Here is a 12,079-nt window from a genome sequence, read left to right as displayed (position 1 = left end):
AACCTGTGCAATCCTTGTCGGTGGTCATCTTTGTTGGTTTATTCTTCGTCAGTCGTTGGTAGCATCACCACCACCACCATCATTATGATTCTCTTCGTCCCTGGTTCCGTACGACTTGAGGATGCAGCCTGTTCCTCGGCCGCTGCGGAGCAGTCTGCTCGCCGGTTCAAGGGCGGCCAAATACAACGGAAAAGAAACTCGCCACCGCCTCACGCAGGCGAAAAGAGATGAAAGGCAAGCGGGGGCGAAGACAACTCTTGGTGTATTTATTGGCTGAGCACCACTCTATGGCGGGCTCACTGCTTCGAAGTACTACTTGAGAGTGAAGAGCCACACTGGCACACATCCTGGCGGGGGGGGGGAAGTACAGCCGCGAATCTTGCGGTACCGCCGTACATACACAGGCCACAATTGAAACCATTTGATGGCAGGGTTGTGGAGTTGTACCTACCTGGGCTTCTGTAGAAGGCGATGGGCAAAGGGGAAGAAAGAAGTACGGTACCGTACCAGAAGAGTCGTTTCGATTTGTCCCCAAAGGTGCACCGTTTGGCCTCTCCACATCTCTCAGGCCTGCGTCGGCGGCAATGGGGGGCGAGAGCTGTCTAGATGGGCAAGGGTGAGGATGCCGTTGGGACGTGTTGCCGTCAGGAGCAACGTTCAAAGTCGTCAAGAGCAGGACGTTGTGAAAGCTGCGATGTTGGTGCCCATGAGGCATGGGCAAAGGGGGGAGAAGGAAGAAGTAAAGAAGAATCGTTTCGATTTGTCCCCAAGGCATGCACCGATTGCCATCTCTATGCTCGAACATCTCGGGATGTGCTGCCAGCGTTGCTTTCATCTTTCGCCACAGCTACACGAAGTATTCCAGTTATTTACTTTATTTGTGTGATTGTGATTGGTGTCCTTTTCCTCCACTTCCTTTTTTGGGCATTGTGTTTTTGGGGTGACGTGGCCGGTCGCCGTGACCTTCGCGAAGACCAAGAAGGTGGAACGTTGGCCTTTTTCTTTTGTCGTTTCAACCAACAAGCAAGCAAGCAACACACAGCTCACCAACATGATGAACAACACCATCAAGTTTGCTCTCTGGTTCTTGGCGATGATGACCCTCACTATCGGGTTCCTCTTCACCACCGCCGGCCCAACCTTCGCCACGATCGACTTGACCGTTCGCATGGAGCAGTCGATCGTACCTCAGGCCAGCTTCGCTTCGACCAGCGACGACCACTTCTGGTCGTTGTTGGTGGCGAAGTCTGCCCGCTCCATGAAGGAGGTTCCGCCGTTCCGCGTCGGCCGCCATTACATCACGACGGAGAAGAGTCTGTGGACTCTTTCGGTCGAGCAACGACACCACTACACCATGTGTGTGGTGCTGTTCGACATGATGATCATCGCGGTGATCACCACCGTTCTCACCAAGGCCACCAACGTACCCCCCCATTTGCTCATTGTACTTTCGATTATTTATTTATTCCGCATTTGATTAATCGCCACAACAACCCATTAGAAACGCACGGAAGCCGCCCGACAGCAATGGGCGGCCCACTTGCTGGCCATTGTCGAGGCGGCAGTCGAGACGGCCAAGAGGGCCAAGGAGCTGGCCGAGGCCCCCAAGATTACCGCCGAGGAGACGCACCCGCTCGCCTCCCAAGATGAGATCCCCACCAAGGAGACGCGCCCGCTCGTCAGCCTGCTCAAGGAGGCCAAAGGCGAGATCGCCTGCCTCAGCACGGCGATGTGCGTGAGCGAGGAATGCCAACAATCTGAAGTCATGCCGGTACGCTTCTGGCTCACATCGCAATTGTTTGCCGATTGCGTTTTGATCAATCTCAAAAATCGACAACAATTAGGAGGAGGCGCACGATGACAACGACGAATTTCAACTCAACCCAATGCTGATGGGCCAGTTCATCGACGTGGCCCTCCTCCCTCCTATGTACGTCCTTAATACTTCCCGATTTGTTGTATTGATTGATTGGCGGCCTCTAATCTGGTTGTTCATCTTCATCATCATTCATGCAGCGACACCAACTGGTGCGAACGGGTCAAGAATCAACGTCAAGAAGAAGAAGAAGAGCAAGACCAAGAGGATTCGTCAATTGACGATGCGGAGGAGTGGGTCGTACTTGAGGACCTCCGCGGCCGCCACGCAGGCCCCGAGGAGGCCCCGCTCAACCCGATGACCATGGGCCAGTTTTTCGACGTGGCCGACCTCCCGCCGGTGTACGACCAACAGCTCCAGGCCGTTCTCAGCCGGCTGCCCGCCGCCCTCCTGTACGCGCTCTCTCTTTCTCTTTCTCTTTCTTCTTGCTCGCGAGTCGTCTGCTGCTGAACTCGTTCGCTAACCGTTTGGGGGGTTTTATGTTGGAACGACAAACAGGAACGCGACTGACTTGAGCGAAGGTGGGATGTGGGCCACCCTCGCCTAACCGCCACCGCCAACCCTCGAGCGGACGGAGGAGTCAAGACCAAAAAAAAAAAAAAGAGAGAGAGGAACGACGAGCGACGGACGACCGGCACGACCGGCAAGAAGAACACAATCATCATCATCAACTACTACTACTACTACAACGAAGACGACCACCCACCGATCCATCTCAAGATCGGCGCGTGGTCACCATCATCAGCGACCATGATAAGGGCGAGGACCAGCGCACCCTTCCCGTACGTCCCTTCACTTTCACTTTGCTGCTTCTCAATTTGCTTCCTTTCACGAACTGACTTCTCATATTTCTATGTTGCGCGTGCGACAGACGCGGGAAGAAGAGTAGCCTGGCCTTGAGCAGTGGCGGCGGCATTCCGGGCCACAGAGCCCGATGAGCCGACCGCCCGCGATTAGGGCGAGGACCAGCGCACCCTTCCCGTACGTCTTTCAACCTCTCGCTCTCTGTGTGCATCTTCCATTCACTGACCAACCAACTGATCATATGTTACACGCACCACAGAAGCGGGAAGAAGCGTAGCCTGGCCTCGAGTGGCGGCGGCGGCATTCCGGGCCACAGAGCCCGATGCGCCGACCACCAGCGATTAGGGCGAGGACCAGCGCGCCCTTCCCGTACGTCCCTTCACTTTCACTTTGCTGCTTCTCACTTCTCTCGTTCTCTCATGCACGAACTAACTTCTCATGTTTCTATGTGTTGTTTCCACACCTGCAACAGACGCGGGAAGAAGCGTAGCCTGGCCTCCAGGGGGGGGGAAACGGTAGATGTACAGGAACGCGGAGAAGATGATGACGACGACGACATGTAACGAGCATCAACTACTGGCGACAGTGCGATCCCGAGCAATGCCGGGCCATCAAACAATGGCCCGGGTTGCGTTGATGCGACCTTGTGTGTCTTCCAATTTCTTCTTCTTCTCCTCCTTTTCGTCCTCCTTCGTAGGAGAACCAAACCAACACGATTGTATCCTCAACCTCGCCCCCCCCCCATTTCTTCTTCTTCTTTTGCATTGGAAGAGGTCTGGTGTCAATGGGTTTCAACGTACTGCGCGTCTCTCGCACGGCACACCAAAGCCACCAACCAAGCGATCGAGAAAGCACGACATCTCTCTCTCTCTTTATTTCCTCATGGTCATGGTCCACCGCCAGATCGTTTGTTGTTGGCGGCAGCAGAGGCGGCGAGGCGCGACTCAAGAAAGAGACTCAGCCCGAACGCTGAGACGCCGCTGGCCACGGCCAAGCAGAACACCGGAAACAGGCCCCGCTGTGTTGTCAGACGCTGCGTCCATGATTGGGTCCTGTTGATGACCACGACGATTACGAACAAGAAAGAAGACGACGATGACGACAGCAATGACGAAACAACCGAACCTGTAGCGCGGGTGCAGGCCGAGTCCGCCCACGCCGACCAGAGCGCTGCCCCAGGCCAGTCGCTCGTAGGCCGTGGGCGCGATCATCCCCGCGTCCAGGCTGTACAGCGGATACCGGCCCTGCACCACCAGACCAGTCGGTCAGCCCAAAACATCGCATACACGTCGCGGCGATTGCGACCGAGGCGCACCTCGGGCTGGTCGCTGCCCTTTTCCCGGCGGGCGAGGAGGGAGCGCAGGAAGGGCGGCGCGCGGGCGGCCGCAGGTGGTTTGGTGAAGGCGGTGGGTCGCGCGGGGTGGTAGAAGAGGAGGAACTGCTTGCCCGGGTGGCCGAAGAAGTCGATGATGGTCTCGGCCTGCATCATGCACGACGGACACTCCAGGTCGAGCCGGCTCGGAAAGTTGGCGTCCCGCTTCGACGTCCCCACGTACGTCTTTCTGTGCCAATCGATCGCACACGCCGCACACGACATCGCACACGCGCGTGAGTCGCTCTCACTTACGGTAAGATGAGGGCAAGAGAGAGAAAGCAGAGAGCACGGACCCGTCGGGCAGGGTGTATTCAAACTCGACGGTGAAGTCGAGCGTGTGTTGGCTGTTGAGCAGTCGGTCGATCCGTCGCCGCACGTCGTGCCACCGCGCCCGCGGCGCCACCTGCTGCTGCTGTTGCTGGGCCTCGTCAGCCTCGGCCTCGGTCTCGGCCTCAGCGACGGGCACGGCCAGGAAGCGGGTGACGGTGGCCTTGGCGGCCGGCCACTCGGCGCTGGCGTAGCCCGTGTAGATGGTCATGGCGCCATCGACGGCCAGCGGAATGCCGATGGCCACCGGCACCGCCACAGCCGCTGCCTGCGACACCCAGCGGAGCCCTCGACGCATCTGATTGGCGGATGATGGGTTAAATCATGAAGTAGCCGAAGGAATAACGAAAAAGATGAGGGTGTCCTAGAACATGCAAACGTGAATCTTTGTAAGATGAACAAGAAGCAATGGGGGATAGGTACGTGGGGCTGGAGCCAAGAGAAAAGAAATAAAGAAATGGAGCCAAGAGAAAAGAAATAAAGAAATGGAGCCAAGAGAAAAGAAATAAAGAAACAAGAAGATGAGCGGACCAGCCACGTCTTCATCGCGGCGCTGGGTGTCGCTCCTCAGCTCCTCGTTCGCTCAGTGCTCCGAAGAGGTGCTTTTGTGCTTCCTGCACTTACGACGCTTCTTAGAGCCCGAAAACGTGCTCATCGATCTTCATGACTGCAGGCGGGCGTGTATGGGCAGTGCTTGGCAGGCAAGCTGACAGAGCTGGAGAAGGGCGTGTGTCAAAAGGAGTTCGTCCAGTTCAACACCTGCATGCAGCAAGCCATGGTACCTTCCCTACAATCTACTGCATCTCACATCTCATATCTCACGTGATGATCCATCGTTCCATCCACACCAGAAAAAGGGCAAAGGCCGCAGGTAGCACGAGCACACCTTTATTCTTCTTCTTCTTGTACATGCTCTCAGGCGGCACTACACGCACTTGTGTAATACAAATGAACCCCGCCCTACGTCTACCCACGCTGGGCAGGCGCTCCATCAACTGCATCAAGTTGCAGCTTCGTCCTCTCCACTCCATCAACCGGCCTGCGGGATCAACCTCTTCTCCTCGCGGCAGCAGCAGCAAGAAGAAGAAGCTGAAGGGTGGTCGAAAAGAGGTGGAGAGAAAAGGGAAATGCAAGCGAGGAAGAGACTCGGGCGGGACAAGGACAGTCAGGCCAGGGCCGCGAGCGAGCACAAAAACTATCATAGTTTGCCTAACCCAACACAACACACTTCACCTCACCACCCCACCTTTTACGTGAAGCCAAGTCGATGACCACGGAGTGGCTCAAACTCAAGGCAGCCGAGGCCGGCGCCAGCCTCCTACAGTCCAAAGGTACGCAGCTCCACCTTCAGCAGGCACTGTCCCGGCTTCTGCGCACTCGTCACACACCGCACACGACGCACACGACGCACACGACGGACCCCGCGCTAAGGCCCCTTCCTTCCTTCCTACGTGTGCAGCACCGCTCGAGCAGGTCCACCTGCACCTGTGCGCGCTCCACTTCTACTCGGGGGACGTCAAGCGTCAGGTGGAGGCCCACCACTACTGCTCCTGCATCAACGACGAGGTCCACCAGTGCGTACGTGCGCTGATCCTGTGATCTTATCTTTTTCTACTCAAGCGCTCATGAGGCGGCCATGAGTTTTTCCCCGTCTGCTGACTGGTGCGCAGCTCATCTTCGACTCGAACGAGGAGAACGCGCGGCTGATCGGCGTGGAGTACGTCGTGTCCGAGCGTCTGTTCAAGACCCTCCCCGAGGACGAGAAGAAGCTGTGGCACAGGTGTGTTCCGGACCACCACTCGCCCTTCTCCAACATTCTTTGTCTGACTTTTGTGCACGATCTATGTGTGGTGCTGTTTGTCGTGTCGTGTCGTGCTGTGTGTGTTGTGTGCGTGTGTCGTGTGTCGTGTGGCCGTTCAGCCACCACTATGAGGTCAAGTCGGGGATGTTGGTGCTCCCGGGCGTACCATCGGTAGCGGAGCACAAGTTCATGGAGGTACGCCCGGGTGAAAGCCCGCTATGCTCGCCGGTGGGGCCAGGCCTAACCGATAACGACTCGTGCGTGTGGGGGGGGGAGCAGGGGTTCATCAAGACCTACGGCAAGGTGTTCCACTTCTGGCAGGTCGACCGCGGCGACCCGCTGCCCATGGGTCCGCCACGTCTCATGATGGCCCTCACCGCCGACGGTACGACACGACACGACACGACACGACACGATGTGAACTTCCCCGCATCTGTGCACAGACCAACTGGACAAGGGCCTGCTGGACCGAGTGCACGGCAAGCTGGGCATCGACACGGAGGCCTGCCGCAAGGGACGCGAGGTATCCTCCTATCTTTTAACCACTGCTGTTGGCCTGGTGCCCACCAGTCCACCACCTCCGCAGTTGAACCCTCATACTCACCCGAGTCCGCGCCAGGACATCCCCGTGCCCGAGGTCGATCCTGGCGCCAACTCGTGGGAAAAGGGACCAGCCTACCAGTTCGAGCTGAAGGAGGCGGCCACCACCACCATGCCGACCGCTCTGCCGGGGGCTGGTGTTTATGGGTCCAGCGCGTCTCTCTAGAGCTGTGTTGCTCGTGGCCTACATGGAGCTCATCTCCGTTGTCGGTGCTCCGTTGGAGTTTGTCCCAACAAGTCAAGGCCTTCTATTATTGTTGTTGTGTGGTGGCAGGCCGGGCGACAGTCTTGGGGCCTCGCTGGTGGGCCACCACCGCGGCGGTTCGGTGGCACAGGTTGCATCGGTTGTGGGTGGGCGAGACGGGGTACATGACGCCGCGCCCGTTGTTCTTGGTGCAGCTCCCGCACACGAACCGCTGCACGTAGTCGTCCTTGTGCCGCTTCTTCTTGTTGTTGTTGTTCGTCTTGCCGCCCTTGCCCTTGCCACCGCTGGTGCTGCTGCTGGTCTCGCATCGGGCGCACATGCAGTGGAAAAAGTAGATGCTGCTGAGCGCGAGCCGCCGCTGCTCGGTGGGCTTGCTCCCGTCGATGTAGGACAGACTAAGCTCGCGGCCGGCGGGAATGTCGACCAGCGCGACGAACCTGATGCTGTTGTTGTTGTTGTTGTTGTTGTTGTCCATTCAACACAAATGCAACACACGACACAAAGCACGCACAAGCGAGTGCGTGTGTGAACAGGTTGCATAGAAGCTACAAAGAAGGGAAAGGGAGTACTGACTGACCTCTGTCGCCTGCGGCCCGGTGCGGCTTGGCCAGCATCCTGCTCAATTCGGCAAATGTTGGGGTAGCACGAATGGTCTGAACAAAGGGTCAGAACTTCATTGTGTGCGGTGTGTGTGTGTGTGTCGTGTGCATGTGTCGCGTGTGTGTTGTGTGCGACGAGGGGCGGTGTGTACTGAAGTAGCTCGCGGCCGGGTAGACACCGTAGGCGTAGCACTGCCCTCCGGCACCGCGCAAGCCGAATCCATTGCACAGGTTCTTGCAGATCAGCTCTGTCGTGTTTTCGGGGTGGCCGCAGGTCAGCGCAGAGGTGAGATAAAAGTTTAAATATAATTATAAATAAATTCAAGCAATCGCTTGGGGTGTACGGCCAACCTACAAAATCGTATTTGGACCAGGCGACTCCTCGGCCCGCGGACGACTCTGAGGTCTGCGCCAGCGGCGCCACCACCCGCTGTACCACCCTCCGCCAGAACGTCATCTCCTGCATGCGCACATCAAATCGTCAGTCAACAGCCACGCTCACGACACGCACTACGCACTACGCACACGCACACGCACACGCACACGCACACGACACGCACGACACGCACGACACACCCACGAAAAGGAGGACTGGCGGACCTCAATTGGTCGCTTCTCGCGGTTGGAGCATAACCGTAGGACGTCGTCGTAGGTGGGCTCCGTCAGTTCGTTCTGCATGTTGTCCATCCCCTTCTTCTTCCTCTTCTTTTTGTTGCTCTTGTCTTCATCTTCATCATCGGCCTCCTCGGCTTCGGCTTCATCATCGGCGAACCGGTGGTCGAGCGTCTCGCGGTGGTGTCGCGCCGCGATCCGGAAGACGAGCCGCAGCTCGGCCTCCTCGCTCTCGGTGAGCTCCATCGAGGCGCCCACCTCGCGCACGCGCCGCCAGGCCACGCACTCGAGGCCGTGCAGCGGCCGGTCGTCCGCCTCCTCGGCCGGCGAGCAGTAGAACGCCGCGCCACAGCCCAGCGAGCACGGATGCAGCTTCGTCGATGATGTGGATGAGACCTGGGCCGCGCCAACTCTGTCTTCATCTTCATCTTCATCGTCGCTCACATCCGCAAATTGGGAGGTTTGCAACTCCGAAGATGATGGAGATGGAGAGGTGGGAGATGAAGTTGAAGATGGTGGATGAAAGCGGAAGCAGCGGGTGCAGGTGAGGGAGGGGAGTTTGGGTGCGAGGGCGTAGGGCAGGGCCTCGAGCACCACTTCACCTCGCTTGATGGGCCGGGCGCTCACCACGTAGCGGCCCCGGCCGTGGCCACCCCACTCGTGCTTGATCGGAAAGGCGCTCTCCGTCATCTTCAACCAACAAAGTGAAGCCAAATTTATTTATTCATAATTCAAATACAAACAAATAAAATAAATATTCTTAATATTTAGGAAATAGGAATAATATGGACAATAAATCCAACCTTTTTAGTTACGTGATTTGGAGCAGGGAGAAGGGAGGACACGCACAGAGCGCGATCGAAGAGTACCCCAGTGGTCCATGGCGGAGGAATGGCCACCACGGACCTGATAGATGGAGTGGTGGGGCTGAGCATGTACTCGACGCTGCTCGTGATCACTATCGCGGCCTACGTATGGACGGGCTTTCGCACAGGTTCCTGCTTTCGCGTCTCCGTCCAAACTGTCTTCCACTGCTTCCTCTTCTCCTTTCTCTGTGGTACCGCGCACCTTCCCAATCGACCCTTTGCCCCCCCCCCGATTATTTATTATAAATTTAATTTTTTTAATAAAAGAAGAGGCGAGCATGTTGATTTGATTATAGTACCTGATGAAATTGGTTTTATTTACGATTGAGATAAATCAAATCAATATTAATAATGCGCACCTCGAAAGTGCAGCCAACTTTTCCAAACGATTCCCTCCTGAACCTACGGTGTCTTCTTGTTCTGTTGTGGCCAGTGCGGTGGGTATGGCTTGCTCTGCGCACCTTCTACCAGACCGACGATGAGTCACCCGTAACCTTCATGTACCCACCGCCTCTACTCTTGCATAGCTCACAAAAACTCACGCTACACGTGTCGCAGATTGAACCGCATCGCCTTCTGCCTCTACTTCACTTCTTTCCTGCTGGTGCTCTTCTACTGGATGGAGACCTACCATCGCAACTACATCGACGTCGACGGCGTCGGCGCCTTCCTTCCGCGCCTGCGGTAGTTCCTCCTTCTTCGTCCGCTTTGGCATTTTCTCGTTGCCTCGGCTTGGTGCTCGCCGCACACCACGACACTCACACGCAACTCTCATGTGGCATGTCTGCAGATGGGTGTTCGTGGTCACGGTGGTCGCGATCTACATCTTTCAGATGGCAATCTTGATTCTCTTCCTGGCGTCGGGCGAAGAGCGAGACGGTGACCCCGTACGCGTCTCTCTTGACCAAGGCTTCTCACGTCGCCAATTATCTGACACGACACACGGCTTCTGTGCGTTGCATTGCGTTGCGTCATGGCGTGGCATGGCGTGGCACACACAGATCTACGACGCCAACATCATCGCCGACGCCTGTCTCTTTTTGATCTACGCCGTGCTCTTCCTCGTCTACGGCCTCCGCATTCTGGTCGAGCGTCGAGCCCAGGCCACTCAGCTCTGGGGCGACATGAAGGAGGTGTGGAAGGTACAAACGATTCAAACTCTCGACACGCTCCCTGTCTTCTTCTTCTTCTTCTTCTTTATAATACCGCTGACGTTCTTCTTAGATGCTCGGGACGACCATGATCTTCACCGCCTGCTTCTGTTGTCGAGTCGTCATGTTCCTCTACCGGTACTCTTCGACCGACTTTTCCCCTCGCTTGCGCACCACTGACGTCGTTCTTTCCTGCTGGCCAGGCCGGTGACTGGCAGCTACTTGCACCCCACTTTATTTATTTTTATGGCCTATTACGTGCCCGAGGTACGATCGACTTACCTGCGAGTGTGTGCGCAGTGGTGCTAATGTAACCCGCACACACACGACACACACACACACACGACACACAGCTGGTGCCGTCGGCGTTACAAGTGTACATAGTGACAACAAGCAAGGAGAAGGCCGTGCGCGACAACCAGTTCATCGAGGACCTCTACGCCAACAGCGACGAGGAGCCGGGCGGCGACACGGATTCCACCAACGACCTGCAGGACGAGGACAACAACCTCGCCTTCCCGCACGTGGGCCCGACAGAGGTGGTCTCCTCCGAGAGCACGGCCCTCCTCCAGTACACACGAACGCGCACGTCGGTCTACTAGTCCCCTTTCCTCGCGACAAGCAGAGGAGGGCCACCTTTTTGCATTGCAACCACACTTGCCGGTGTGTTCAGGAAATTAGAAAGAAATATTTTTCTTCAAAAGAAAAGAATGGTGTGTGAAAATCTTCATCTGGAATGGAGGGCGAGCAGCAAGAAGGAGTGTCTGGCGGGGTTGCCGCATCTGATTCGGCGGATATGGACATCCACAAGGAGGAGGCAAAGGGAGGGGAATCTGTTGCCAATCAGGCCAAGATGGAAACAGATCAAACGGAGGCCAAGACAGAGGCGGCGACGGTTTCACCCTTTACCGCGACTGAAGCCGAATCTGCAGCTGCCGGGCGCTACGTGGGTGAGGTGATCCACGATAGCGACATGAAAGCGCGAATTCCCGGCCTGTTCACCCTCCTTCGATGTGGCTGCTGCGAGCTCTGTGCCCTCCGTTTCCTCGGGCAACGCGTCTTCTCCCTCTATCGCGAGCCCCTTCCCGTACCCAGCACCCTTGGCTCCTCTCTCACTTCTACTTCTCGTTCCAATTGCTTTCTACTCGATTTTAACGATTTTGTGTAAAAAAAAAATGTCATGCATGGGTCCAGGTGCTCCGCTGCATCATGGAGTCGCTGTGGGCAACTCTCCCCGAGACCGAGCGCAGGTCCGATGGCAGCGACTGGCGCGCCCGCTCACAAGCCACCGGTATGCACTTGCCTCCTCCTCCTCGCCATCCTGCATCGACAAGACACGTCTTTCCATGTCTCACTATGCATCGACGTGTCTCGCTGGGCAGAGGCGGCTGCGTGCGTGGCTTGCCTGGGCACGTTGCAGAACGTGCAGTCGGACAAGTTCATGGGACCGCTGCTGGCGGCTCTGACGGGAGGCACCGGCAAGTACGAGTTCTCGGACTACTCGCTCACCATCACCATGCCGGCCTCCACCGTCACCCGCCAATACGCCCTCCACTACCACCTCCTCGCCACGCACAAGTACGTTTCTATACGTACGCACACGCACACGCACACGCACACACGCACGCACGATCATCAATCGCCTGACATGCTACAATCACTTCGAAGATTTACGGAAGAGTTTGAAGACAAGTCTACCATCGTTGACATCAAGGAAGCCATGAAGTGGATTCTGGGCCACGAGCTCCGCCGTCGCATCGGTCTCAACTTCTCCCGCGAGGTGCGTGCGCGTTCGCGTCCTTCGTCTTCTGTGCGCCAGACCTCGTGCTAACGATCAAAGTGTTGCGCCACGCAACACATGCC

The 12,079-nt window shown here is 56.9% G+C and overlaps 6 protein-coding genes across 6 annotated transcripts in view; 4 read left to right on the top strand and 2 right to left on the bottom strand.

The window, feature by feature from the left end:
• Positions 1-1,051: 1,051 nt before the first annotated feature.
• Positions 1,052-2,423, top strand: ACA1_275610 (uncharacterized protein; the record flags this gene model as incomplete). Its single annotated transcript, XM_004337352.1, has 5 exons — positions 1,052-1,423; positions 1,526-1,771; positions 1,845-1,930; positions 2,017-2,268; positions 2,375-2,423. The coding sequence occupies 5 exons, from the start codon at positions 1,052-1,054 to the stop codon at positions 2,421-2,423; spliced, it is 1,005 nt and encodes a 334-aa protein (XP_004337400.1).
• Positions 2,424-3,566: 1,143 nt separating this feature from the next.
• On the bottom strand, positions 3,567-4,680 carry ACA1_275600 (uncharacterized protein; the record flags this gene model as incomplete). Its single annotated transcript, XM_004337351.1, has 4 exons — positions 3,567-3,732; positions 3,806-3,924; positions 3,996-4,242; positions 4,349-4,680. 4 exons carry the CDS (start codon positions 4,678-4,680, stop codon positions 3,567-3,569), a joined length of 864 nt encoding a protein of 287 aa, XP_004337399.1.
• A 969-nt stretch (positions 4,681-5,649) lies between these two features.
• ACA1_275590 (DUF1264 domain protein) lies at positions 5,650-6,949 on the top strand (the record flags this gene model as incomplete). The annotated part of the gene is made up of 7 exons (XM_004337350.1): positions 5,650-5,713; positions 5,842-5,960; positions 6,053-6,162; positions 6,303-6,378; positions 6,463-6,568; positions 6,627-6,706; positions 6,803-6,949. 7 exons carry the CDS (start codon positions 5,650-5,652, stop codon positions 6,947-6,949), a joined length of 702 nt encoding a protein of 233 aa, XP_004337398.1.
• Positions 6,950-7,034: 85 nt separating this feature from the next.
• Positions 7,035-8,889, bottom strand: ACA1_275580 (uncharacterized protein; the record flags this gene model as incomplete). Its single annotated transcript, XM_004337349.1, has 5 exons — positions 7,035-7,425; positions 7,558-7,603; positions 7,740-7,835; positions 7,939-8,017; positions 8,164-8,889. The coding sequence occupies 5 exons, from the start codon at positions 8,887-8,889 to the stop codon at positions 7,035-7,037; spliced, it is 1,338 nt and encodes a 445-aa protein (XP_004337397.1).
• Positions 8,890-9,090: 201 nt separating this feature from the next.
• ACA1_275570 (uncharacterized protein) lies at positions 9,091-10,937 on the top strand (the record flags this gene model as incomplete). Its single annotated transcript, XM_004337348.1, has 8 exons — positions 9,091-9,193; positions 9,499-9,565; positions 9,624-9,749; positions 9,856-9,983; positions 10,067-10,207; positions 10,290-10,354; positions 10,420-10,483; positions 10,570-10,937. 8 exons carry the CDS (start codon positions 9,091-9,093, stop codon positions 10,935-10,937), a joined length of 1,062 nt encoding a protein of 353 aa, XP_004337396.1.
• Positions 10,938-11,012: 75 nt separating this feature from the next.
• ACA1_275560 (uncharacterized protein) overlaps positions 11,013-12,079 on the top strand; it is a gene marked incomplete at both ends in the record, with an annotated part of 1,607 nt that continues 540 nt past the window's right edge. The window contains 4 exons of the mRNA XM_004337347.1: positions 11,013-11,303; positions 11,411-11,507; positions 11,599-11,794; positions 11,885-11,996. Of these exons, the coding sequence (XP_004337395.1) occupies positions 11,013-11,303; positions 11,411-11,507; positions 11,599-11,794; positions 11,885-11,996 (696 nt within the window). The remainder of the gene's footprint in view (positions 11,304-11,410; positions 11,508-11,598; positions 11,795-11,884; positions 11,997-12,079) is intronic.

Source organism: Acanthamoeba castellanii (genome assembly GCF_000313135.1).
Source record: "Acanthamoeba castellanii str. Neff unplaced genomic scaffold scf7180000084774, whole genome shotgun sequence".
In the NCBI taxonomy this organism is placed as follows: domain Eukaryota; phylum Discosea; order Longamoebia; family Acanthamoebidae; genus Acanthamoeba; species Acanthamoeba castellanii.
The sequence above is the reverse complement of the archived record's forward strand: the minus strand, read 5'-3'. Positions and strand labels throughout refer to the sequence as shown.